This window comes from Phlebotomus papatasi, chromosome 1 (genome assembly GCF_024763615.1).
Source record: "Phlebotomus papatasi isolate M1 chromosome 1, Ppap_2.1, whole genome shotgun sequence".
In the NCBI taxonomy this organism is placed as follows: domain Eukaryota; kingdom Metazoa; phylum Arthropoda; class Insecta; order Diptera; family Psychodidae; genus Phlebotomus; species Phlebotomus papatasi.
Window position 1 is genome coordinate 54,991,690 of NC_077222.1, and position 27,581 is coordinate 55,019,270.

The window sequence follows — 27,581 nt, forward strand, 5'->3', positions numbered from 1 at the left end:
CATGAGTTCAAGCATTTCACAAACATGGGATAAATTAAGAAGAGTTAAGAGATTAATCTTGTAAAAATAATTTTTATACCTTAAGTCTATAGGATCTAAAATTTGAAAGAATCCTAACTAGAAATTTCTCTGGTTGAAAACAAATTTATTAATTTGGCTTAAAAACCAAGATAAACTTTTTTGGCATAAAATATGCTCCAGTAAGAAGTACATCGTGTATACAACACTGAGAAAAAAAAGAGGGTGCGATTAACTTTTTCTGCTCATAACTTTAACCAGGGGGGTGACATTAGCTCTGAAAAATGCGACCAGTTCTAGTGTATTTTTTTTCCTATTTTCGTACACATTTCACGAGATATCTCCAAAACTACGTGGGTTGCCGATTTGGGATTTTCGGTTGCCTGTTCTATATTAAATTGGCTTTTATTTTGTATTTGTATTATTTGCTAATTCATTCTACAATGACAGAAAATAGCTAATAAACTCAAAAGTTTTTTTGGCACGCTAGAAAGACATGGGAAACATAAGAAACGCCATGCCCCTGACTTTAACACTTTTTATGTGTAAAAATATATCAATATTTTTTAATGTTAATTTTACACATTTTTAAGGGTAAAATTAACATGAAAATGGGTAACTTTAACACCTAATACACCTAAAAAGCATAATATTTACACCGATTTCGGATCAATAATGCAGGGTAAAATAAACATTTTCGGAATGCTATTTTAACTTTTTCGGATTTCTCTCAGTGAATGACTGAAATATTCTAATTAGTTCATATAGGACTCTGGGGAAAAATTTGGAATTCTGATCAAATTAAATTAAATTTCGTGCAAATCTATTAAAAGTTGATTAAAAACATGGAATTGTATATTTTTTTAATTTACTCAAAGTCTAATCTTTCCAATTGGTTTGCCCGGAAGTCCAAATTTAACGTTTCTAAGCATTCAATTTATTTATTGCTGAGGATATCAGTTATCTGTAGAAAAAAAAAACATTGCCATTATTTCTATGCATAATAACTGAAACTAATGCTGCAATATTCTCTTAAAAATTAATTCCCACTGGAGGTCAAATTTATCAAAAGATTGCAATATCTGTGCAGCATGGAAGTTGATCAGAAAAAAAAGAATGTTTTGCAGCAAAAGAGACACGAGTGTGAGTGGGAGAGAAAAATGCTCTCGAATCACTCGTCAATTTTCCCGCGTGTTGAAGAAAGAAAGAAAAAAAAAAGGCCGTGGAGAGTGAATTGACCAGAAACAGTGTAAAAATATCATTGTCCGGGAGCGATTCTCTTTCATTCATCCAGGCAAACGCATCCAAAAAGGCGTGCTCATGAGTGAGAGACACAAAGTGATGAACTTTGGACATGTGAAATATCCGGTCTATATTCCAATTTCACTGCCTCTGCACACACGCCTGGTGAATAAATGAGAGTCTGACGGACGGACGGAATCTCTTGGGAGAAGAGGGACTAATATGCTGCATTGTTTCACTGTTGCACAGTGATAGGATTCTTAATTGGATTCTTCCGACTTCTTGACAGATTTCTTGTTCAGGAAATCTCTACTGAAAGTGTTTAAATGGATGATTTCATCATTAAGATCAATATATAGTGTGAATGTTTTTATGGTTCAAATTGAGACATTCGGGAAGCACTCTTGTGTCATTCTCTAGAGTGCGTCAGTGTGTCGTTTTGTCCGTATTTGGCTAATTTCCTTGAGACACAGCTGACAAAAACGGGCAGCTGGGATGAGAGAGTATGGGGCATAGAAGTAGGTGGGAGAATAAAAAAGAATTAAAATGGCAAGAATATTAGACAACAAATTCCTCTCGTTTTTTCTCTCACTCTCATCACATGTGTCCATCGCTTGATTGCATCGCCCGAGGGGGCCACAGAGCATTATAGCTGTTCTATCCAGACTGGATTTTCCCTCTCTATCTCCTCTTAATAACAAAACATTCTACAAGATGCACAAAAGTACAGACTCACAAGTATAACGAACGTAGAAAGAGGAAGTTTTACCTGGAATGGCTGTCATGCACTTGGCCAGATTCTTTCGACGCTGAATTAGCTCCTTCTTCCACTCTGGCATCGCTGACCCAACGCCACTTTGGGGATTAAACACACCGCTTCCGATCCATCTTTTTTCACCGCCCGACGCCATGTTCGAGTCTTAATTAACTTTGGTGGGTACTTTTCAATTCTTCCCCGCTGATTACAAAAGTGGAAGAGAAAAAAAAAAGAACACGATAGAGATTAGATAGCTTGACTTTTTGCTGCCCATTCCCTCAAACACTATATCAACTGTTTTTTTTTATTCAAGCTAAATTCAACCACACATTCCCAAGATATCAATTTTCCACCCGCCACAAAAATCGATACGTGGACTCAATTTCAGGTCTGTTTTCCTCCTTCATTCTTCTTAATTAATTGGAAAATTGGCACAAATGTATGGAAAAATACACACTCTCTCTTGGATCTATTGTTTTGCCAACATTTGAAGAAATCCAAGAGTGAGAGGAACAGAAAAAAACACCAAATGCATCAAAGCTTGGCGAAAGCCAGAAAAAACAGCCCCACCAAAATCAATGGATGGCTCTCGGTTTTTTTTTCGCCCCGCAATAAAAATTGACAAAACTTCCTGCCCCAGGAAGTTGCTAACTAGATTCACCCTCTTTGGACGCTAGTAAACAAATTTTCACGCCGCGAAGAAAAACATCAAAACAGCGTTTTTACTGGAGCGAAAGAGAGTCTGTACATGCAAGTTTTGTGTACTTTTTCAGAGAAGGAGGAAATTGTATGGCGGATGGGAAAAAAATGTGGTAAGACTAGAAATACTTACGCTGCAGTGCTATTTTTCACTTGTTCTTCCTACTGAGGCTAGGATTAGCGACAAATGGATGATTTGAAGAAAAACAGCACACCGCACTCCTTGCAATTACTGTACCGGGACTAAATAATATTTACTCACGAAACACCCAAAGTACGACCGTCCATATTGGCGCTGTCAGAACAACTGTCACTGCGCTGAGATTTTGTCGCTCAGATCCCAGTGGGTCAGGCGCACAAATAAAGCAATTGCCAACTAAATAGCATTCCGTATGCGGTATGTAAGATAATTCACTTCTCTTATACGGTTTTAATAAACGAGCGTTTGCCAATCTACGCAAGATTTACCAAAGGATAAAGTGCTGGAAATAAATATAATTTCACTCCATAATCCTTAAGGAAACTCAACTAAAAAGAAGTGTGGAAAAAAATTTATAGATGTAACATAATGTGCTTTCATATCGCTCCTTGGAAATTACAAGGGGCCAACTCAATCTGAGCCATTTTTCAGGAGACAGCATGAAAGATTCAACTTTGTATAAATAATTATATCAATTAAGTATGTTAATAAAAACAATTTAATTTTTTTTCTATTTGTATGAGCATTATTATAAACATCGAAACATACCTACATATCGACGCATGGTAAGGGTGGGAAATGTAGAGTTGAATAAATGAATTATTATTATTATTATACATATTTTTACCTTTCAAAATATGTTTTTTTATGAGTTAGCTCTTTGTCATTCTAAATGATGCGCAAATTTTCATGAAATTAGAATGACACAGGATCAACTTGATTGAGTTAGTCCCTTGTTCCACAAAAATTTGAACGATAAATCTATTTTGTGCCCCTTGACTTCACACAAAACCGCGCAAGCAATCCTAAAGAGTAAAATTTTGAAAAACTTTTCTAATAACGAAATTTATTGACTCATATCATCTGAAATTTTATTAAATTCTCTGTCAGAGTGCATTAAAACCTCAAAATCGCCATAAAGTTAGTTGGCCTCTTGTAATTTCCAAGGAGCGATATCAACAACCAACATAATAAATCCACATTTTAATTTTTTAAGCTTAACTATTTTTAGAATTGTCATATAGTATTTTGTCTTGAAAAACTATTGAGGTACAGTCGAGTTCCTCAAATTTGAACGACGGTTGAGTTCAAAATGTAAAATATGAGGTTATGTGAAGAAAGTTTTACGTGGAGTCTGAATTAGAACTATTTTTCTCTGGTATTTCCTCAATATTATGGTATATTAACTTCCTCAACAAATTCCATTTCTTTAACAATAAATTACATTGATATATTCCCAAAAGTTATCTTTCTTAATTTAGGGAAAATGCATTTCACATGAATTCCGTTACGTTTTTGAAAATATTGTTCAAATTTGAGGAGTGATAAATGTCATCTATACCCCACAAATGTTCAATTTTGAGGAACTCTACTGTAAGATGAGGTAATTCGGAATTATGTCTATTTTGGAATTTTGAGATTTTAAGATTTTGTCAGTGTTTCAGATTGCCAAAGTAAAAAATAAAACCATGAAGAAATCCAAGACTGTACTTTCGACAGTACTTCTTCACTGTTTTTATCTTTTGCCATATAAAATTGTTAGATATAGGAAATCTCACAGTTCAAAATTTGACATGGTTCCAAATTCTCATCTACCTTACCCTACTGTATCATTTTTAAATCTGAGACTAATAATAGTCAAATTTATTAGAATATCTGCCGTGAAAGCATCATAAACTACATCAATGGTCGAAAACCTTCTTTTGTTATGGTGTCTACACCGGTCTACACACTAGAAGCAATTTTCGTCAAAAATTGCCTTTTTAAAAAAAAATTCTGACCGTTCTGCGTTCTGCACACAAGGATAAGGGAAATTTTCTTTAAAAAGACATTTTTTAAAGAAATTGCTCCTAGTATGTAGAGGCCATTATAGAGGCCAAAAGAACCTTTTACCTGTGACGCCTGTGACAGTGTTGCTGTGCACACGAAAAATATATTTTCCTACCGAAACTTGATTGTAAAATGCTTCCTCTTTAGTCTGGTTTATCCTGATGGTTTTGTCCCAAAATCAGATTCGCAAGTAAACGTGGATTATCGTAGTACAAAAACCAAAAATAATCACAAAAATAGCTTTTAACGGTCTTATCAAGATGATTAAGTCTAAATTACACTCAGTTCTCCGATATTTGACACATCGATATTTGGGTGAGAGCTATCAAACATAGTCGGTTGATCAATTTAAATATCTTGTTTCCGTGTTATAATAAGATTAAACTTGCTGTTTCTCCATTTTTTTTTTAAATTCAATCTTTATTCAAATTCTAGGCAAGAAACAAATTCACTGTAATTACAAATTCACTGTACTCACTGTAACGTTGCCTCTTGTACCAAATCCTAAAAGAAATGCAAATGTAAAACAGTCGATGCAACCGACGATTTCTCTTACTAACGTTACTCTACATGTCTAAAACTCCCCTAATTAAGAATGTTGCAAATTTTATGTCCACTAGCAAAGTATACTTAAAAAAAAGTCCTCCGTATATTTAAAATCTTCATTTTACAAATGCAGATAATAAATTTGGTGAAATAGAATTGATTTTACATTTTTTTTTTAAATTTGCATTTCAATCAGGTACAGGCCCGAATTTCTCTGTAATTCGTGTGACATTTCGATTCCAAATGCTGGAATTTGTTAAAATTTACTGAAATTATCTTTCTTTGAGTTTGTATGCAGCGTTTTTTTTTCTTTTAGAGCTAATGGTCCCAGCGGTCCCAGCCATTGCAATTGCAAGGCCAAAAGCCATGCAGCGTATTTAACGGAAAATTTCACTATAGGGGAAAGTGGTCTGCCTTTGAATGCGGCAGCCTTTAAACATTTCAATTTTTCTCTTATTTTCCAAAGCAAAAGCCCTATTTTCTAAACTATAGCCAATACAACTAACTATTTTCTATTAACTTCGATTAACAAAATAGAAGTTTTACTTTGGAAAGCAGAAGAAAAAATAAATGTTCAAAGGCTGCCGCATTCAAAGGCAGACCACTTTCAATTAAAATTTTAGAAAAATGTTGAAAACGTCACTTAAAATTGTATTTAAAAAAATAGTGAATTTTATGCACTTTCTGATTCTGTTTGTATCTCAAGAAATTGCATACTAGAAATTTTTCACAATTTTAGATTTTTCAAAGCTATTTAATTATGTAAAAAAATCCTTAATTATAGTAATAAAATCTTCATTAATTGTAATTTACAGTAGGTTCTCTCAAATTCGGGCATATGGGACCGAAATGTCACCCGAATTAGAAAGAAATTCGGGCGACAAACTTTTTGAAATGCAACGATTTTTTATTCATCTACATACACATCCCAGCAAAACTTCGATCTGCAATTCTGCACTTTTGAAATTTTAACGTTTCTTGTCATTCAATCGGATACTTCGTGTGGCTTCGGGATAGTCGTGCAACTTCGTGAGCATCGCGAATTTCTTTCGTGTTTTCTAACCATTTCCTTCCCCTTCGTATTTTCTATTATGGCTGATTTAATAATATTGTATTATAACATTATAATAATATTGTAAAAAAAGAGAGTATTCACGTAAAATTGTTGAATAAAAATTGAATTTTAAATAAATTGAAATACATATTTTTATGTAGTTAAAATAATGTTTAGAAACATTAGAAAGGGTAGAAGAAATGTAGAAATCATCTAAATACTCTAAAGAAATTCTGCCGATAATTTTAAAATTTTCTATAGAAATTCTGCAGAATTTTCATACAACGATCGGATCCACCTTAGAACGAAATTCTGCAGAAATCCTGATGATTTTTCGGCAGTTAGTAATTCAAATCTGACGAATTTCTGCAGAATTCTGCAGAATTTGCCGGGTGGGATATTGAGCTTACACACTCATATCGACGGTTCCATTGGTTCCATTCCATACTATTCTATCTCAGAATGACAACATTTCGTCGGTTGCGTCTACCTTTGTCGTATCTGCATTTCTTTTGTGTCAGCATTTCACGCAAGAGGAGACCTCTGTATTGTAGCTTGCCACGAATGCAGATACAAAACAAATGCAGATACAAAACAAATGCAGATACAAAACAAATGCAGATACGACAGAGGTAGACGCAACCGACGATTTCAGGAGAGCCATTTGAAGTTGGCGATTTCCTATGCTGCCCGTGTAAATTTTTTTTGAAAGTCTCAAATATCTCGTTACCCGAACGCCGGATGACCACCAAATTTTCACCAGTTATAGATCTCGGTCCCAGGAACAACATATCTCTCGGAGTAATATAATTCTAAGTCGACTTAGAATAGTATGCTTGATAGTATGGAATGGAGCCGTCGATATATATCGTAAATTGCATGAAAATCCTTTAATAATGCAAAATCACAAAAAAAATAAGACAAACCATGCCAAATTTGAGCATATTAGGTTCATTTGATAATCATAATCAAACTTGAGAAATGACAACAGACTTTTTTCAAATGTAACTGCTGCCCGAATTAAAAAGTAGCCCCGAGTAGCCCGATCTTAAAAGAGCCGAATTAGCGAGAGTCTACTGTACATAAATTTTATTTTTCTACAAAGTATGTAACGGATTTTTTTGAACGTAAAATAATTTAATTGGTCAGTCGGGTTGACGCTCAGTTTTCCGGAACCTTTTATTTATTTCGATATATCGGCGAAGTCCAGTGGCATATCGAATAGTGTTTTTCTGCGTTTTAGTTGTGGGCGGACTATTTTATCAGTAATAAAAAGAAGTTTTTTGTTGTGGAAAATGCAGTAATTGTGTTTCAGTGAGTGTGTCAATTTGTGCAATTGTTTGTGAGAATGAAAAAATCCGCTGCAGACATGTCATCGTCATCCTGGAACATTTCTCACAGTAGTTCTAGCTCTCTCAAGAGTCGAGCTACATTTTCAGGGACCGCCACACCCGGTGGAGGCACTGTCTCGTCCGATCGGGCTGAGAATGCCCTCAACCTGGACTTTACACCCTTCGAGACCATCCACAAGTGGAAGCGGATGCTGGAGTGTGATGAATTTGTCGGAGCCAGGAGAAGTAAACACACTGTGGTGGCATACAAAGATGCCATTTATGTCTTTGGAGGAGACAATGGCAAGAGTATGCTGAATGATTTGATTCGGTTTGATGTGAAGGAAAAGTCCTGGGGTAGGGCTTTCAGTACTGGAATACCACCAGCTCCGAGATATCATCATTCAGCTGTTGTCCAGGGCAGCTCCATGTTCATCTTTGGCGGTTACACTGGAGATATCCATTCCAACTCCAATCTCACCAATAAAAATGACCTATTTGAGTACAAATTCTCCACTGGATACTGGGTGGAGTGGAAGTTTGTGGGAAGAACTCCTGTACCACGATCTGCCCATGGAGCTGCTGTCTATGACAACAAACTTTGGATCTATGCAGGATACGATGGCAATGCCAGGCTGAATGACATGTGGACGATTCCGCTCACGGGTGACACGAAGCAATGGGAGGAGATTGAGCAGAAGGGTGACAGACCACCGACTTGCTGCAATTTCCCCGTGGCTGTGGCCAGGGGATGTATGTATGTATTTTCGGGGCAGAGTGGATTGCAGATCACCAATGCCCTGTTTGAGTTCAATTTCAAAACAAAGACCTGGCGTAGAATATCGAATGAGCACATTCTGAGGGGAGCTCCCCCACCTCCGGCCAGGCGGTATGGGCACACAATGGTCCATCATGATAGAAGTCTGTATGTCTTTGGGGGCTCAGCAGATTCAACTTTACCCAATGATCTTCACTGCTACGACCTGGATTCTCAAGTGTGGAGTGTCCTGATGCCAGAAGCAGATTCACAAGTTCCCACTGGGCGAGTTTTCCATGCCAGTGCCGTGATCGGTGATGCCATGTACATTTTCGGTGGGACTGTGGACAACAATGTCCGGAGTGGTGATATGTATCGCTTTCAGTTCTCCTCCTATCCTCGCTGCACCCTTCAGGATGACTTTGGCAAGTTCCTGGCTGAACGACAATTCTGCGATGTGCAATTTATCGTGGGATCCGATGAGGTTAAGATAACAGCTCATGTGGCCATGATAGCAGCCCGGAGTCAATTTCTACGGACGAAAATCCTGGCAGCTCGTGATGCTCGAAATCAACACTTTGAGAAGATCTTTGGCACCATGGAAGTGCCATTTGCCGAAAGGCAGATGCTGGAAGTCAAGCTACCAGGAGCTGTTCCGGAAGCCTTTGAAATGGTCCTCAATTACATCTACACGGATCGTATTGACTTCCGTGATCCCTTTTCCAACAAAATTGTCCTCCTGATGATGGACATTTACCAACTTGCCGTGCAATTCTTCATTCCACGCCTCGAGCAGGTTTGCATTCAGTATTTGGAATTCAAGATCTCCAAGAGTAACGTCCTGGATGCCCTGTACAACGCCGACAAGATGAAATTGACCGTGATCAAGGATTATTGTTTGGGATTCATTGTGAAAGAGGATAATTTCTATGACATTGTAATGTCACAGGATTTTGCTGCTCTCGAGAAGACCCTCATGGTGGAAGTGATCAGGAAGAGACTCAATCCCGGAAAGACAGCTATTGATATGAAAATTGATAAAAGTGTTGGAACGACGCTCGAAAGTGATATGGCAGTTTTCCTCAAGACTGGTGGGGAATTCTGTGATATCAATCTTGTGCTTGAGGGAAATGTCATTCCAGCCCATAAATCTATTCTTGCTGCTCGTTGTTCCTACTTCCAGGCCATGTTTCGCTCGTTTATGCCATCAGATAACACAGTGAATGTGAGTATTCTTTTCCCTTCTTAAGCGCGATCTCCTCTGCATCCTCTAATTATGCATCTTCTGAATAGATTCAAATTGGTGACATCAGTCCATCCAGGGAGGCTTTCAATTCCCTGCTGAGGTACATCTACTATGGCGACACAAAAATGCCCCCGGAAGATTCTCTCTATTTATTTCAGGTAAGTTTTTTTTCAAATTCTGGAGCTTTGCACAGACCTAAAGCTTAAAAACCTTAAAAATATTCTTTTGAACCAACGACGAAATTTATTCCCAGCTATAGTAATTGATTGAAAATTTAATGTCCTCTGATTTGGTTCAAACTTTGTCCAAAATATTTTAGCTGAGGTTTCTTAATTTTTTAACCACGGTTGATAAAAGAAGAAATCAGACAGTCATGTATATTGCACCGCATTTTTTTAAACAGTTTGGTAAAAAAATAATTAAGAGCTACAGATTTGGGAATTTCACTTAGGAATAGTAACGAAATTAATATTATTATCAATTGTGTCGAGGTCTAAAATTAAGTTTGTCTTGCTCAAAAACGGGCCACGTCAATTGCAAGTAGCGAAATGAAAACGATACAATAAAATATAGGAAATCAATTGGTGGTTAAAGCGCTCCCTTTTTCAATTTACTAACAAAATAAGATGTGTAGATTAACAGTTTTTTCGCTTACAAAATGAGAAAAACTTTCTTTATTGAGATAGGGAGTTATAACTACAGTAAAAAATTTTTGGCTGCTTTACCATGATTTTCACTGTAAATTTTACATTAAACGTGTAATTGTGTTCTGGTACACATTCATGAAATTTCTACACATTTTGTCTGAAAACTATGTAATGTTACACAAAATCTGTAACAAAACGTTCGCAGCTGTGTAATTATTCGCTAATTTCGCCGTACGATGAAAAAAGACGTAATATAAAACAAGAAAGTGAAATTTGATACCGTGAGACAGGGGCATGACGTTTCCTATATTTCCCATGTGTTTCGAGCGTGCCGAAAAAACTTTGGAGTTCATTCGGTGTTTTCTGTCATTGTAGAATGAACTAGCAAAAAATACAAATACAAAATAAAAGCCAATTTAATATGGAATGGGCGACTGAAAACCCCAAATTGGCAAACTTCATAGTGTCGGAGATATCTCGTGAAACGTGTACGAAAATTGGAAAAAATTACACTAAAACTGGTCGCATTTTTCAGAGAAAATGTCACCCCGTTGCCGTGAGACGTAAAAAAAAACTTCCATTACAGTATTCTCTCTATTTTCGCATTAACGACAGAACATTATTTATAAAGTACGATATTTCATCATTTCATTGATTACACGGTTAACGATTACATGAAATTTAAATTACACATTTTCAGATTACTCTTTTTGCTCGAATACATAATTTGAATAACTTTACAAGAATAATCGTGGTAAAAAAGCAAACCAACGATTATCCTTGTATTTTTTTTTACTAGTGCTGACAAAAATACACAAAAAATTGAATTACTCGGCATAAATAATAATTTATTACTAGATTATGATGTCCTAAATTTCAAATTAATTTATCCGATATTCCGCACTGTCCGAAAGTCTGTATTTTGAAAATTTTCTCAGTTTGGCTGATTGGTTGATTTTAGTTTATCCAAAATACCAAATTCGAGTTGTCCTCTTTAATTGTGAAGTATATGATTCGATTTTATTGTCTTTTGAATTGCCAGGAATCTTAAATGTGTGACTTCTGGCAATACTACATGGCAATTTCACGGTTACAATCACTCTTTCGGGGAAACTCTTCTGAGATTCGAACGCAATTGGGCATTGCCGGAGTGTTACAGAATTGCCCTACTGAATGATGCATTTGTAATCCGAAATAGAGAGCTGACGCATGTGGAAATTTTTATCTTAAAATCTTAATTACTACATTTTAGAGTAACTGTACCAAATTTCGGCATAGTTGCATGCAAATGCCAGAGTTTCAAGATTGAAATACGAATTGATTTTCTTTATTACTTACTTTTTAAAAAAGTTTTGCTTGAAACCTTGTAGATAGTTTATCGTCTTTGTTTTCTCTAAAATCATTTTTATTACATTTTAAAATGAATAAAAATATAGACATAGTTTTGGTGACTTTGGGTAATATTTCGGCCCCCTTGGTTCTCAGTTTCTTGCCCTTCCGGAATTTTTTAAATATTTTTTTCATATTATCTCGTTCTTCGTTGTCTTTTTTGCATTTAAAATCTCTTCTAGAGTATGCAAAAACTAAAATTGCATGGAAATTTGTGGGACAAAGGAAGTGACCGACATAACCGCAATTGCAAGATGGTCGAAATTTGGTACAGTTCCCCTAAAGCGGTATTCAGACTAGAGGTTTAGTCCAGTTCCCGTAGGTCTCAAAGTCCTAAATAGCGTATAATTTAATTGCTTTTTGAGAACCTAGCAGGCTATTTTATCTTTAATAATCCAATCCTAAGTTAAATTTTCCCAAAAAAATCACGATTGATAAGAAATTAGAGCAGTTAAGCCATTTGGTTAAGCCTTAGGTCTGAAGCCCGTATAAGCCATATGAAATAGATAAGTTTTTGGTTTGAAGCCCGTGTAACGGAACTTGGATATCAAATGAACTAAGTTGCCTCTCGATTTAAAGACCTAGATCTTATATTACTTAAAAATATTTATAGGTGAGCGTTTTGAATTATGTTCACAGCGCACAATAGTTTTTGTTTGTAAACATGTTTTCAAAATTACATGTCAAAAACATCTTTACAAAACAAATGTTATTGCGTGTTGAGAATTATCCAAAAAGCACTAAACAGGAAAGTAAAACAATTTTTCAAATCGTCTGCATTGCTGTAGGTGGAAACCTTAAGATTCTGTCAGAAATGCAATTTTTGACAAAAATTGCTCCCAAGATGAAGAGCCCTTTAGAGATTTTATTTATTTATTAAATCGATTCAAAAAGCAATAAAAATAGTTGTGCAAAGGTGACATAAAATCGACCACAGAAAAGGTCATGCTACCAGATTTAGGTCAAATTAAGAATCTTTCTAACAATGAAGACATACAGATTTATTATTGACTTTCTTTTCTAGGCTCCCTGTTTCTATGGCTTCACCAATAATCGCCTTCAGGCCTTCTGCAAGCACAATCTGGAGCATAACATCACGTTTGACAATGTGCTGCAGATCCTGGAGGCGTCTGATCGCATGAATGTTCCAGATATAAAGAACTACGCCCTCAGGATGATTGTGCATGATTTTACGCAGGTGGCTCGTTTGCCAAAAATGCGTATGCTCAGTCGAGATTTGCTGCTGGATGTGATTATGGCAATGGCTGATATTCTGGGGGATATTCGGGTGAATCATCAGGATCTCACGTCGATCAGTATTCACAGTGATATATGAAAGTTGGCTTTTCCCATTCTCAGCATACTCCTTGCCTGGGTTCGCAACAATGACTTGGGCTGAAGGAACAACAAAAACAAACAACAACAAATTGATGCCAAAGTGTTTTTTTCCACTTCCTGAGCTTTTCCTCCATTGCTCCTCTTTAGTTCCTGTGATAATTTATTTTTTTGGCAATATGCCATGTCCTGTCCGTGAAAGAAATGGAAAATGTCCTCTAGGAAGGTATATATAGAATAGATGTTAGTTTACTTTTTGGCTTTTCGTAGGGATATTTATTGAGACATTTGAATAATCGTTACTCAGAGATTTATAGAAAAGTTATTCATTGGCACATGTTGTAGATTCAATGTATAGATTTCAACGCACACATTCTCATATGCTAATTGATCTATTTTAGTAAAGAATATTCCATGTAATAAATATTGTAATGCAAGAGAAAAATTGGTGTTTTGAATTGGGGTGGTGGGGGAAAGACCCTGCAATGCTACCTAAAAGTAAATACCCGAAAACTGATTTTTACATTCGTATAGGATTTGCAACCGTTACTCGAAATATCCTAAATGGAGAAGTTTTTTTTTCGTATTTCAGGATTCGGTGTGGAAGGATAAATTGTATTAGATTTCTGTTGAAATAAATTTTCCTTCAGAGCACTGTGAGCTGAGTCCGACTTCAATTTATGAGTTGGTTTCAAAAAGCTCCATATATAAAAGCTAGTGATAAGTCTACATCAGCTTATAAAGGTGTGATTCGTGATTTTTACATTTCAAATTTGGTTGGTGGAAAACTTTAAGGGTTTCTTATTTGGAACTAATGGTAATTTGGTTTAATTTGCACAAGAGTATATGAAAACTTTAAAGTCGATTTTCTCGGAAGCTATGAGAGATAGAGGTCTCAAACTTTGCACCAATATGTATTAGAGTCTCCTTTAGGCTCAAGATGTGTGGAATTTCACTTGAAAATGAAGAAAATTACACTCTGTCCCGAGATTATGCACATTTCCGGGATCGAAAAAACGCACGAAATGGCATTATGCATCGAGAAAATTTGCATACCCGTAGGCAATTTCTTTTCAATAAATCTGTCAGAACGAATTCTGCGCGAAGTAAAAGTAGTCAGAACAAAAAGATTCAACTTTTTGAAACAAATGCATTAACAAAGAGTCCTTTTTGGCTAGAGTTCTTCAATAAATTGATAGAATATCGAAAAAAAATTTATCTTAATAAAATAAATCAAAGTTTTATTCTAAAAAATAAGCATTAGTGTTTTCAAATTTCCCGCGCCACAAAATAGTATACATTCAGGCAAGGGGTAACTCATTTCCATTTTTTCTTACAAGGGTTTCTGGTTGGATTCTGGTTCTGCTGGATGCCGAAATTTGGTTTCTCGGGTTTCGCGATGCAAATCTTGGGTTTCTCGGGTTTCGCGATGCAAAATGTGGATTTCTCGGGTTTCGCGAAGCGTTTCTCGGACAATTGACGAGAGTTTCTCAATATGAGTTACCCCTTGCATTCAGACGTATTTCAAAAAAAAAATTCATAAATTGACTCCCAATGGTAGGCAAACATGCATAATTGTATATAGTCAAGTGTGCTAATCCGGGCGCTTCGCTATCTGGATCGTTTATGACTAATCCACTTAAAATAATATTTTTATTTCGAAAAGGCGAAAGGACGACCCAGTTAGTGCATGCTGACTTATTTCAGTATTATCATTATTTTATAAATTTTCTTTAATATTTTTGATATATATTTTTTTTAATATTATGTTTCTGAATGAAACAGTGAATAATTCTATGGATTTAGAAGAAGTAAAAAAGAATTTCATCAGTCCAAAAACAAGCGTTTAAGTAGCACTCTTCGGAAAACGATCCAGTTACCCCACCTTACTATTTGCATAATCGCGTCAGGTGCATAATCCCGAAGTGTATAATGCCGGGAGACGGGAATGAGTGTAGATGAGAAATGGAAGAAAATACAGTTCGCAAAAACCCACGAAATATTCCACAGTTCGCGAAAATCGTCGAAAAATTCCGCGATCTGCAAAAACCCGTGTAAAACTTCGTGGTCCGCGAAAAAACGCAAAAAATTTCGCGGGCGTGTGTGTTCATATTACAATCATATTGGCATCTGTAACCTTTTTTCAATTTTCTCTTTTTTAATTGATTTACAGTAGACTCTCGCTAATTCGGCTCTTTTAAGATCGGGCCACTTTTTAATTCGGGCAGCAGTTAAATTTGAAAAATGTTTGTTGACAATTTTCAAGTTTGATTATGATTATCAAATAAAGCAAATATGCTCAAATTTGCCATGGTTTGCCTTGGTTCTGATGTGTTTTTGCATTATTAAGGGGTTTTTATGAAATTTACCATAAATATGAGTATATTTATATAAACTCAATATGTGTATGCAGATGAATAAAAAATCGTTGCATTTCAAAAGATTTGTCGCCCGAATTTCTAATTTGGGTGGCATTTTCGTCCCAAATGCCCGAATATGAGAGAGTCTACTGTACTAAATTCGCTCTATAAAATGAACTTCAAATGACCAAAATTGCGTAAACAGATTTCGTAAATTAAAAAAATATATAACCTGAAATTTTAAAAAATTTAATTTTGCTTTAAATTGAAATATCTTGAGTACTAAGGTACCGTTACGGAAATTCATTTTTTTATATTCATCTATTCAAAGAGCTCTACAAAAATATACAAAGACTTTTAAAAAAGTTTGGTCGAATTTCTAAATAATTAAAAAAAACGCGTTTTGCGAAAAAATATTTGCGAAACAAGAACCTCGAGCATCTAGCATCTCTCCACGTGAGAGAAATCCAAAAAAGTTAAAATAAAATTCCGGAAATGTTCATTTACCCTGCATTATTGATCCTAAATCGGTGTAAATATTACCCTTTTTAGGTGTATTACGGGTTAAATTAACCCTTTTCATGTTAATTTTACCCTTAGAAAGGTATAAAATTAACATTAAAAAATGTTGATATCTTTTTACACCTAAAAAGTGTTAGTTATGAGGAAAAAAAGTTAATTACACCCTCTTTTTTTTCTCAGTGTCAGTTTTGTCATCAGGGGTGCGCCAAACGTCTACCCTGTAAATTTGAGACTGGCCAGAGTAAGTGGACCAAATTGTTGATTAATAATCACAATCAATCACACCTAAAAAGTGAATTTGTCATGGGAAGATGGTTGACCTTAGAATCTGCTGATTGATAAGTGGCGAAGGGTTTATCTAAATTTGAATGAGGCTTTTTCGGAAAATCGATCGTTTATTCCGGAATGTCAAATCTCATTTTTTCATAGAATCCCATAGGGTTGTTTTTGTTCTCTGAATTGTTGTTATTTGCTCGTTTTATTGGTGTGCTTGGTGTATCTATCATTTCTAATCATCATTGACGTCCTGTGGGTCAGGATTGTGTTTCCCAAAATGACCGATAAGATGTACGCATCGCTGCAAAATTCGGTAAAGAAACCCACAAATGGGCGGTTCTTGTGAAGGAAGATTTGAAAGGAAAAAAAATGATTTGTTTTCCTGTGAATCTTGTGGTTGAAATCTCTTTCAGGTGGACTACACAGGAAGTCAGCTGGATCTTGTGGCGAATCAGTTATCAGCCGTTGAAAAAAATTTACCCACAGAGTGTGAAGAAGGGGATGTGGCATCGGTGATGGAACTCCTGGAGACCATGACAGAGGTGAAGAATGAATATCAGAATCTGAAGAAGGATTTGGAGGAAGTTCAGCAGTTACAGAAGCAAATGACCCATTCATTGCGATATCAAATGAAAGAATTGGCACAGACATTTAGTTTATTGAAGAAGAGAATCGAAAGTACGGCCCCATCGCCACCGCCCAATTAAAATGGAAAAAGCTGATGGAGTGCTTGATCTCTCTTTATCTTTTGTCCTTTTAGTTGCCCTGCCTTTAATTTTCTCTCTATGTCCTTGCCATGTTCTGTGTGCTCTCCAGGAAATTAATTGGTTTAATTGTTCTTTTCTTTTGTATGTTGGCTAATGCATGATTTTTTTTCTTATTCACCTCAAATCATCCACCAAATTGTACATAGAAAAAATTCTTTGGCAAAAAAATATCTGACAATATGCCTCATTCACTATTCCAAGTCATCCTCAGCTGCCCCATGAGCACATTTGGAGCTTGAGGAAGTAGTCAGTAATGTTCATTAATTCACTAGAAAAGCAGACATCAAGTTCTTCTATCTCTCTATCTCTTCTTAGATGTTAAGGCTTCTAAGACAAGCACTAGCTTAAAGTTTTATGATGAATCTTTAAATGTTTGTGAAATTATATTCTCTCTAGGTGATAATGTATGCAAGGGAGCGAATGTAGATATCATTTTAAAATGAGTGTACAATAATGTTGAATGCATTTGCGGAGAAGAAATACAACTCCACAAAAGGAGGAATTATAAAAAATAATTAGTAGATGAAGAAAAAAAAATCACATGTCTGAAACTATGTATTGATATGATCCGTTCTTTTACACGGGATTTTATATCATACGCCTTATTTTTTGACAAATATATTTTTTAAAAAAATAAAAGAGACTCAAAATATTTGAATGTTAAACCAAGACACAAGAATTATACACTTTTATTTGCCTCATAATCTCATACGCAAAATAAAAACCACCCTTCCCCAATCTTGGGGCGCTATTTTGCTTTTATTAAGTAAAAAATAAAAAGAAATCCATGATATAAAACACATGGAAAAAATTATTATTTTCTATCAATGTCCTTTAATCTGGAATCTGAATTTTATTTACTGTGATTACAAGTAGATTTTTTAGAGTAATTTTAGAAAAAAAAAATAAACAAATTGAGTCAATTTTTTGGGAAATGATAATTGTACACAAAATAAAAATAATAATATAAAATTAATGAATGTTGTGAACGCGAAGGAATCAAAAATGTAAGTACATATTAATGTGACTTTCTTTCCTTATCAGATGCCACAAGTCAATGAATCTACTTCAAAAATGCCAATAAATAGTTGCAAAAGAGCCTGTTAAACTCTATATACATCAATAGTAAATTTAAAAAAAGGATATCTCTTCTCTAGAGAGAGAGAGAAAATCCAGTAGCAAATATACCACTGATTAAAAATAAAACACTTATGGACCCTCAGACAACACAATAATTCTCCATTTCTAGAAATAATATTAAATATATACTTAGCATAATTTTACACTCTTAAAATTACACACAGACAAAAATACATTTCAAAGTTTTTTGCGAAAATCTAAAATCAAAATACGACATTTAGTAACACAATAAACATATCTAAATCGATATGGATAATCTTTCTTTTTCTTTCTTTTTTAAAAGTTTTTCTTTTCGAGGAAAAAGAAATCCAGTTGTTTTTCACTCGATGTTGGTGTTTACGGTGTTTAATTATAAATAAATAATTCATTAATTGCTAATGAATCATTAGAAAATAACTGAACTACGTGAATATGATTAAAATGATTGCTGTAAAGGATACCTGAATATTTAGTAAAAATAAAAAAAAAATTACTTGCATCTTGGAATCGTTTCTATTTCATATTGTAGCTGAAAATTTAAGCGGTCTTCAGGCTAGAGGTTTTTTAGCCCAGTTCCCGAAGGTCTTTAATCTGTACAATGATAAATTGCAGTACAGTAGGCTCTCTCAAATTCGAGCATTTGGGACCAAATGTCACCCGAATTAGAAAGAAATTCGGGCGACAAATCTTTTGAAATGCAACGATTTTTTATTCATCTGCATACACATATTGAGTTTACATATTCATATTTTATGGTAAATTTCATGAAAACCCCTTAATAATGCAAAAAAAAACATATCAGAACTAAGGCAAACCAGGGCTAATTTGAGCATATTTGCTTCATTTGATAATCTTAATCAAACTTGAAAAATGTCAACAATTTTTTATTTAAATTTAACTGCTGCCCGAATTAAACAGTAACCCGATCTTAAAAGAGCGGAATTAGCGAGAGTCTACTGTAATTTCTTATGTATACCACTATTTGTTATTACTTATTTTCTTTTTTTTTTTTAAATTGTGCATGCCACAGGATCAGAGGCCACATGGAAAGAGATATCAACTTTTGGTTTTCGGTGACGTCTGCCCCTAAGTCCAAGCCCGAAGCCTAGGCCCTAATTAAGACCTAAGATCTAATGCCCTAGACATATTTACGACTTAAACCGAGAGACAGCTTAACGTCATTTTAACCAAAATAATAATCAAATTACATTTCGATTAGTTTCTGACTAATCCGTCTCTCGGCTTAAGCTGAGAAACGGTTTAGGGCAGAATCACATTGATATTAAATTGCTCGCCGTAGCCTCACCGTATTTCGTTAATTCACGCATTTCCATTGCAATTCTTACGGAAATTTTCCATTACCGTATTACCTTATCTCATACTCGGATAAAATAAAATGAAAATTCGATAAACGGTGAGCAAAAAAAACTAAGAGAAATTAATCGTACAGTTTTTTGCTCACCATTTATCGCATTTTCGTTTTATTTCTTTAATTTTCTTATATTATTTTCACATAGTGCCACCGAGTATGAGATAAGGTAATACGGTAATCGAGAATTTGCGTAAGAATTGCAATTAAAATGCGTAAATTAACGAAATACAGTGAGCATTTTATTGTCAATTTGATTCTGCCCTTAGTTCGTCATCTAAACAGCTTAGGTCGTGAAGCGGCTTAGTTAGTAACTAACTGTTGGGAAAGATAGGAATTTAGTCAAATCATTATTTTGGTTATAACGGTTAACCCTTTAACGACGAGACACTTTTTACGGACTGAAAATCAACAATAATAATTAAACTGAGAAACATAATCAATGATAAGTCTTACATCTAAACTTGGAAAGTCCAACAGAGTCTGATTCGGTGTATTTTGTGCTTCTATGGCCGATAGGGACAAAAATAGCCCAAAAATTTAAGTAATTTTCCTGACAATACCAATGAATAATATTTTTCGCTTTAATGAAAAATATTACGTATGAGTATTGTAATTTTTATTGCCAAAAGGGGTTTGCTTAAAAAAAATTGGAAGCATTGGAAGTATAAAAAATAAATAAGATCAATTATGAATTTGAGAATTTAAAAATTCGCCATTTTTGAGCTTAAATATTTACTACATAGCAAGCAAATAGCTAGAGACTTGCAAAAAATATTCTAGATTCCTTCAACCTTCTACTTTACAATTGTGGAGCTCAGAGGCAAAATGACACATATCCTATGGCAAAAGCATAGGATATGTGTCATTTTGCCTCTGAGCTCCACAATTATGTACAGACATAAGAAAAAAATAACTATGTAGTCAGGAAAAATTATTTTCTTTATGGGACACCGGTGTTCCAATCGTCCTTAAAGGGTTAAACTGTCTTTCGGCTCAAGTCGTAAGTGTGTCTAGGGGGCATATTCTGCTATTCGTGACTTTCTCACATCAGCACAAAAATCGAGAAACACACTCTTTCCGTACAGAAGTAGATCTTGAAAAATTCGAAAATCTATTTGAAGATCCAAAAAAGAGACTTTCTTACTTCCTGATAATTCCGCAAGGAGGATGAGGTACATCCTGTTCGAATTTCGAAGTGCTCAAGTGTCAAAATGTGACGGTCTTCACATTGTTGTGAGGAAAAAAGCAGAACAACGACGCTTGCTGTTCTTGTCCCATTATTTAATCACTCCATAATCACTGAGTAACCCCCTTTGCCAGCTTATTAGTGTGATACTTGATAAATTTTCCCCACCTTGTTCGAATATTTAGTATGAAAATTCGAAATTAAATTTGAATTCTTCGAACATCAACGACTTTTTGTGCAAATAGAGTTCCATTTACCTTTCATCCAAGACACTACTGGAGAATCAAAATCTACTTGTGATCGGGCTCCACTAAGTTTAATAAACAAAATCGAGTCAACGCAAAGTGAAAAACTCCTGAATAGCAGAATATGCCCTCGATATGAATTCTGAGTTTGTAAGTTTATTATGTGATAAATTCACTCTGAGATCGTTTTATCTAACTGTTTCAAAAGACTTTAACAAAAATTATCATGTAAATTCTAGGATACCGTGGCTGTTTCACGTGACACTTTATAGGAAAAGTTCATGAAATACTCACAAAAGACGATCTCATTATCTCTTTGTGATTTTATCATGTGAAAAACTCATGAATTTCAGAATTCACCCCAGGGCATAAGTCAATAATCTTAAAGATATTTTTTTTTCTTTTTCTCCTTCTTTTCTAAATATTTATAACTTGTGGTTTATCTTGAATACTGCTCCAACGCTTTAATAAATTTAGAATAATAATAAAAAAGTGAAAAAGGCGAATATTTCGTGCATAATGCCAATGATCTCAATTCATTCCTCTCACCGATTTTTTAATGTCAAATATTTATGTTTACCAAAATTATCACACGGACTATAAGAATTAAGCTTGTTTGAATTTAGTTCAAAATATTCGAAATTGCAATCTTATCTTAAGCCTTAAGGGGTTGAATTGAATTGTTTTATTGATTACTTGGGTACTGAAGATTAAAAACAGCATTTTTTTTCTAAAATTCTTTTCAACATAAAAAAAAATTATTTCCAGATCTTAAATACAACATTTAAACTGTGTTCTCTGAAATTCTTATTTAAAAAATTACATTACTTTTCGGGGTCCTTTAAAAATGTATTTATTTACGTTTTTTATGCATCTACTCAATCTACTCAAAAAGATCTACAAAATGCACCTAAAATTATCAAAATCGGTGCAATAATTCTGGAGATAATCTAAAAAAAAATAACTGTGTTTCTGTACATTTTTCCATTTTTCTGAAATTGCTGATTTTTAAAATTCCAAATATGTATAGGGCAACTGTATCAAATTTCGACATAGTTATATGCAAGCGCCAAAGTCTTAAGTTTGAAATATAATATTTTTAATACAAAATGATTTTTCTGTTGCTTCCTTTTTGGGAGTGTTCCTATAGTTTATCGTCTTTGTTTACTCTAAAATCATTCTTCATACATTTTAAAATAAATAAAAATATTGATATAGCTTTGGGCTTTGGATACTATTTCGGTCACCTTGATTTTCATAGTTTATTTCTAGAGTTAATGGAAAAAATTTAAAAAATGGAAATTTCATGCAGAAAAGAAGTGGCCGAAATTACAAACTGGCCGAAATTTGTCACATTTACCCTTATACCCTGTGAATATCGGAGATGTTCGCCCAACTTGATGATTACAGTTGGAAAAATTATCGGTTTTGGCGTACTTTAGACCACGTTCTTTCTTGGAAAATAAAATGTGATTAAGGAAACCAAAAGCAAGACTTACTGATCTGGCTGACGGTGACAGAACGACAAAATAAAATATCATATATATTATATATTGTGACTTTCCTGAATTAAAGCTAAATCATCTTAATAAAGTGTAGTGTCTTGGCTCACCCGAAAAGTGGTTGGTGGCTTAGCTATTTACCGCTGATCACATAACACGTGTACGAAAAAAATCACTTGAATCAATAATGTGCTATTCTAAATAGAATTACATTAGAATTATTTCTTTTTGTGTCAAATTGATCAAAACTATCAATTTCTTTCTTAATTTCCTTTCAAATGAAGCAAATAAAATAATGCAAATCCTTTCAAATAAACAAATAGTTTTAATGTTTATTTTGAACATTAAATCAAAATAAATAAATATTTAGTTTCAATGAAAACGTTTTCTCTTCAGACTATTCGTCGTCTGGACTCATTCAGCAACGCTGTGATTTTTGAGTCTGATTAAATTAATTAATACGTATCTATTATAACAAAATTTATGCTCCTGAGTTTACTCAATTTAATAAAAAAAAATCTAGTACTGTTTTTTATAGAAGAACAAAGCATTAGAATAATTATTTCAACAGATTTTTTTCTGTTCTTTTTAGCCAAGACACATTTTTGTCTAACATCGCTGATAGCCTAAAGACTTAAAAAATAAAATTGCTCTTTAATTTGAAAAAAAAAGAAAAAAATAATAATTCTAAAGCCATAAAATGACGCATTTAGAAAGTTTGTATAGATGTATCCAAGACACATTTTCCGAAAATGACAGCATGAAGAACACATAGAGCCCGATCACAAGTAGATTTTGATTCTCCAATAGTGTCTTGGATGAAAGGTAAATGGAACTCTATTTGCACAAAAAGTCGTTGAAATTCGAAGAATTCAAATTCAATTTCGAATTTTCATACTAAATTTTCGAACAAGTTGGGGAAAATTTATCAAATATCACACTAAAAAGCCTGGCAAAAGAGTTACTCAGTGATTATAAAGTGATTAAATACTGGGGCAAGAACAGTAAACGTCGTTGTTGTGTTTTTTTCCTCACAACAATTTGAAGACCGTCACATCCCAGCAACGAAAGTTCGCGATTTGTACAGTGTACGGCGTTAGCTAACATGTTAGCTAACGCCTTATGGGAATTTTACATTGGGTGACCCTCAGAGTTAGCTAACTATGTTCGCGATTTGTCACGAGGTGAATATTTTAGGTGGTGAATTTAGGGTGGGGAATTTTGAATTCAACTGCCATTTTGAATTTGAAATCTAATCAACGTCTTTATTGAAACTACAAAAATTGGTTTAATTTATATTTATTTACAATTCTTTTACAAAAGAAATACAATTTCTACATCTTTCCCCAGCTGGAGAGCACCACATAAGCTGTCCAGTCCGTTCCGGCCTGCTCAGCTGGATTTTTTCTGTAAAACGATACAAAATAAAACCTCTAATTCAAAGAAAAATCATTTGTAATTGCTTTTTCAACTCTACATATACTTATATAAATATAGGGGGCATTTATTTACCCTAAACTGTACTCTGGGACCCCAAAAAGATTCTTCCGGAAGCGGTACAATATTTGCAAACATTTTTCACTTCTCACTCTGATGAATTATTATATTTTTTACTCAAACTACAATCATTACATTAATTCGAAGCCTCTCAATATAGTTCCGGACAGAAATATTTTTTGGGAGCCCCAAAATCAGAGGCGACGCCACCCCAGCGTCTGTTTTTTTTTGACAATTTTATTTCACTTTATTTCTTGAAAATACTTTGTAAGATATCAATTTTTCACTACTTTAATATATTATTTAGACTTACCTTAACAAATTCCTTGTAAAATCTAGCTGCAGATGCTAATAAAATCGCTGTAAATGCACTTTTTATGCGCACAACACTCGTGCGTCATAAATAATCCGCCATGACTATTCAAATACGTGACAAACCGCGAACATAGTTAGCTAACTCTGAGGATCACCCAATGTAAAATTCCCATAAGGCATTAGCTAACGTGTTAGCTAACGCCGTACACTGTACAAACCGCGAACTTTTGTGGTGAGTTCAGTAGCGTCACAGCAATTTGGTGGCCACCTCTCAGAACTAATAATAGTTTTTATGGTGACCACCAGACTCTGAATAAATTGGGAGGCCGCCACCGTCGCGTCTTTTCGAACCGCAAACTCTTTCGTTGCTGGGATTTTGACACTTGAGCACTTCGAAATTCGAACAGGATGTATCTCAGCCACCTTGCGGAATTATCAAAAAGTAAGAAAGTCTCTTTTTTGGATCTTCAAATAGATTTTCGAATTTTTCAAGATCTACTTCTGTACGGAAAGATAAAATACCTTTATATGGATCAGAAATATCAGAGAGTTGAGTAGTTATTTCAAAATAGGTTTAGAGAAAATGCCTATTTATAGTCGAGACACAAACTATCTTTAGCTTTCTATTCGGTATAATAGGCTTTTTGCTCATTATGTTAGAAACCTTTATTTGGCTGATTTTTAATCACCTTCAAGGGAAGTGCCTCAGTGAAATATAGATTATCAGCAAATTCATTCAAACAGGAACAACAGGTTCATCAATAAACAATTTATTCTTTAAAATATCCTAATCCTAAAATATCGTTAGATATTCAGTATAAAATTTCTAACTTGAGAGGTGGGTACTCTACAATTTTTACTAACTTCGTGTTATTTTCGGAAGGCTCAGAATTTTTAATGTGTGATTAGAAAAAAAAAGTTTTGAAACTCATATAAAATTAAAAAATGCTACGGAGTCTTTTTCAAAATTTTAAAATAAAAAAAATTCATACACAAAACATAAAACATAAAAAAAACTGAGCCAGTTGATCCGAAAACTTTCTTCAATATACAATTTGGGCTCATGGAACTGAAAACTTAAGTTTTTTGTTTGGCCATTTTAATTGCAAAGGTGCGAAGTTTCACTTTTAACCCAATGAAGCATATGCTTCATGCAGCTTTTCATTATGCTAATAATTGATCTGCCTAACGATTTTGAGGAGGATCCTCGTACATACTGATAAATTGTAAGGTATTAGGTTGTTTGACGATTGCCAGGGAAGTTAAGAAGGCATTCTAATACTTGATTAAATTGAATCACTCAAGCTTTCAGTTCTAGGAGCCCTCAAAAGAACTTCATAATTGCACAAGGCAGTCTACTTACAATTCTGTTAAAATTGATTTTACTTCCTCAAACGCTCTTCCCATTGATGCTCACGAGAGCCTTTCTATTCACTTGACTGAAGAATAAAAGTCCTGCAGCTCTCTCTATTGTTTCCGGCGGTACTTGAAACATGGTCAGGGATGTTTCATTGTTGATCACTTGATTAGGCATCACGTAGGCCTCCATCTCCAGCTTCCCATCGCTCCGCTCGCAAACCACTACCTTGAAGAAGTGCGTAGGGACAGCTACTGAATTGTTCCCAATCACTTGATACTTGACATAAGTTTTTCCATCATTCTCCTTTCGTGGCAAATACAGAGGTCCCGTGAAGCAATAGACGTTGATGTATTTCTTGGTGAGTTTCCTCACATACTTCTCGAGCTTGTTCCAGGCATCCCGGTTGAAGCCACTTCCGACTTGTGGAGCCATGTTGCTGAGGAAAAAGGTATCTTCACAGTGCTTTTGGATTGATTTGTGATTTCCAGCAGCAGCCAGATGTCCCCGGTCGAAGCCCGAGTGTTTGTAGTCACTGTTCTCACTCCGGAAGAAGGGATGAATGGTATCGTCTGGCTTGAAGTCACACTTAGCCCGATCCACATCGGGATTGTGCTTAACTAAGTCTGCTGTGAGGTGCTCAAATACCCAATGAGCCACACGGTTGCGGCGATCGTAGGACAATACGTAGTCATCAAAGGAACGGATTTGGTCAAATCCCGGAAAGCCGTATTTCATGATCTGACTCACTCGGCTGCTTGTGACACCTTTTGGGGATGCAATGTCTGGTACTGAGACAGGAGTAGCAGCGTATACTGCGTCAAAAAGCCCCGGAAGCTGCAGGGAATGCTTTGGAGAAAAAAAAGGGAACTGAGTATCATGATTTGATCAGAAATTTCAAAGTCTCAAAAAATCTCACCGTTTCCTTGCATGCATCCTTTCGTCTTCGTTCTAAAAGGGAGCCAGCGAAGAATCCCGTAAGCGTCAATGAGGATCCGATAAGGAACTTCCTGAATAGTATCATTTTCAGGGAATTTATATAACACTCGAAATGAAAACCTCAAATTTAACCTTAATTTTCTCTAAGATTAACTTCCGGGAGCACTATTTTTGTGGGTAATCTTGTCACTTGGATTGTAATGTACCCTTTCCTTCAATTAAAGAAAGACACCATAAGGATTTGTGGATAAAATAATCTAAAATAGCAAAAATTCACACGGTAAGTAAACAATAACACGAGACACGAGGAATCTCATGTGCGAATCAGCTGATTCCAGTGGCGGCGTGCACAATTTATTTTTCATTGATAGATTATTGGTAAGCTTGTTTTGGCTGTAGTATGTGAGATTTGAATTCTGGTCAAACCTAAATTTATACGAATCGTAAGATTTTTTTTAAATTAAAATCAGTAATTCAGATCTTGTTTTATTCTACAATAAACGATAAAAACCACAATTCTTTCAATTTCGTTAAAAAAAAATCTCAAAATCAAATACGAAAACTAATCACGAAGTAAAAAAATGCAGAATAATAAATAAATTCAATTCGAGAAAATTGTTCATAACAGTAAAATTGAATTTAACTTTAGAGTAGTTTATCAATTGAATTTGTTGTTAAATAGGTGGAATTTGTTGAGGAAAAAATTACATTTAAAATAATTTTGAGGTTATATATCGATACCTCAGAATAAGAAAAGAACAACTCGATTTTTTGCAAAATTCGTATTTTTCGCTTTTCGGGTACTCCTTGACACCCTCTACTTCCCCTGTGAATATTATACCGGAAAATAAATTATTACCAAAGTTATAGTGCTTTTTCTAAAAAAGCAAAACCTCACTCATTTTTCAATTCAGTCAGGATAAGATCCGCATAAGGTCTTATCCTGAGCTTTTGATATGACAGCTCAGGAAAAATGTTACAACTCGGAACATATTGTAATACAGTAGAGTTTCCTAAATTCGAACGCTCGGGGTGTATTTTTGACATTTCTCACCTCCCAAATTCGAACGATTT

General features: G+C 34.7%; 4 protein-coding genes across 7 annotated transcripts in view; 2 read left to right on the forward strand and 2 right to left on the reverse strand.

Annotated features, from left to right (window-relative positions):
• Positions 1-3,035, reverse strand: part of LOC129807068 (uncharacterized) — a 62,204-nt gene extending 59,169 nt beyond the window's left edge. For 3 of the 4 annotated variants that reach the window (XM_055856105.1, XM_055856096.1, XM_055856087.1), the window contains exons 1-2: positions 2,850-3,035; positions 2,030-2,218 (exon numbers count right to left, since the gene is read on the reverse strand). In XM_055856105.1, the coding sequence (XP_055712080.1) occupies positions 2,030-2,171 (142 nt within the window). In that variant the 5' untranslated portion in view covers positions 2,172-2,218; positions 2,850-3,035. The remainder of the gene's footprint in view (positions 1-2,029; positions 2,219-2,849) is intronic. The other variant, XM_055856078.1, reaches the window with a different exon arrangement.
• A 4,471-nt stretch (positions 3,036-7,506) lies between these two features.
• Positions 7,507-13,495, forward strand: LOC129807250 (leucine-zipper-like transcriptional regulator 1 homolog). The gene is made up of 3 exons (XM_055856401.1): positions 7,507-9,658; positions 9,727-9,837; positions 12,740-13,495. The coding sequence occupies exons 1-3, from the start codon at positions 7,694-7,696 to the stop codon at positions 13,049-13,051; spliced, it is 2,388 nt and encodes a 795-aa protein (XP_055712376.1). The 5' UTR covers positions 7,507-7,693; the 3' UTR covers positions 13,052-13,495.
• Positions 13,496-16,325: 2,830 nt separating this feature from the next.
• Positions 16,326-18,601, forward strand: LOC129807261 (uncharacterized). The gene is made up of 2 exons (XM_055856412.1): positions 16,326-16,521; positions 16,622-18,601. The coding sequence occupies exons 1-2, from the start codon at positions 16,486-16,488 to the stop codon at positions 16,913-16,915; spliced, it is 330 nt and encodes a 109-aa protein (XP_055712387.1). The 5' UTR covers positions 16,326-16,485; the 3' UTR covers positions 16,916-18,601.
• A 6,363-nt stretch (positions 18,602-24,964) lies between these two features.
• LOC129807271 (endonuclease G, mitochondrial) lies at positions 24,965-26,851 on the reverse strand. Its single transcript, XM_055856423.1, has 2 exons — positions 26,488-26,851; positions 24,965-26,417 (listed from the first exon to the last, which is right to left on the reverse strand). The coding sequence occupies exons 1-2, from the start codon at positions 26,590-26,592 to the stop codon at positions 25,602-25,604; spliced, it is 921 nt and encodes a 306-aa protein (XP_055712398.1). The 5' UTR covers positions 26,593-26,851; the 3' UTR covers positions 24,965-25,601.
• Positions 26,852-27,581: the final 730 nt, after the last annotated feature.

Coding starts and splice junctions, on each gene's coding strand:
- LOC129807261 (XM_055856412.1), top strand. CDS start 16,486: ATGACCGATAAGATGTACGCATCGCTGCAAAATTCG. Junction 16,522..16,621: donor ACGCATCGCTGCAAAATTCG/GTAAAGAAACCC, acceptor AATCTCTTTCAG/GTGGACTACACAGGAAGTCA.
- LOC129807271 (XM_055856423.1), bottom strand. CDS start 26,592: ATGATACTATTCAGGAAGTTCCTTATCGGATCCTCATTGACGCTTACG. Junction 26,418..26,487: donor AGGATGCATGCAAGGAAACG/GTGAGATTTTTT, acceptor TTTTCTCCAAAG/CATTCCCTGCAGCTTCCGGG.
- LOC129807250 (XM_055856401.1), top strand. CDS start 7,694: ATGAAAAAATCCGCTGCAGACATGTCATCGTCATCCTGGAACATTTCT. Junction 9,659..9,726: donor CATCAGATAACACAGTGAAT/GTGAGTATTCTT, acceptor TCTTCTGAATAG/ATTCAAATTGGTGACATCAG. Junction 9,838..12,739: donor ATTCTCTCTATTTATTTCAG/GTAAGTTTTTTT, acceptor TTTCTTTTCTAG/GCTCCCTGTTTCTATGGCTT.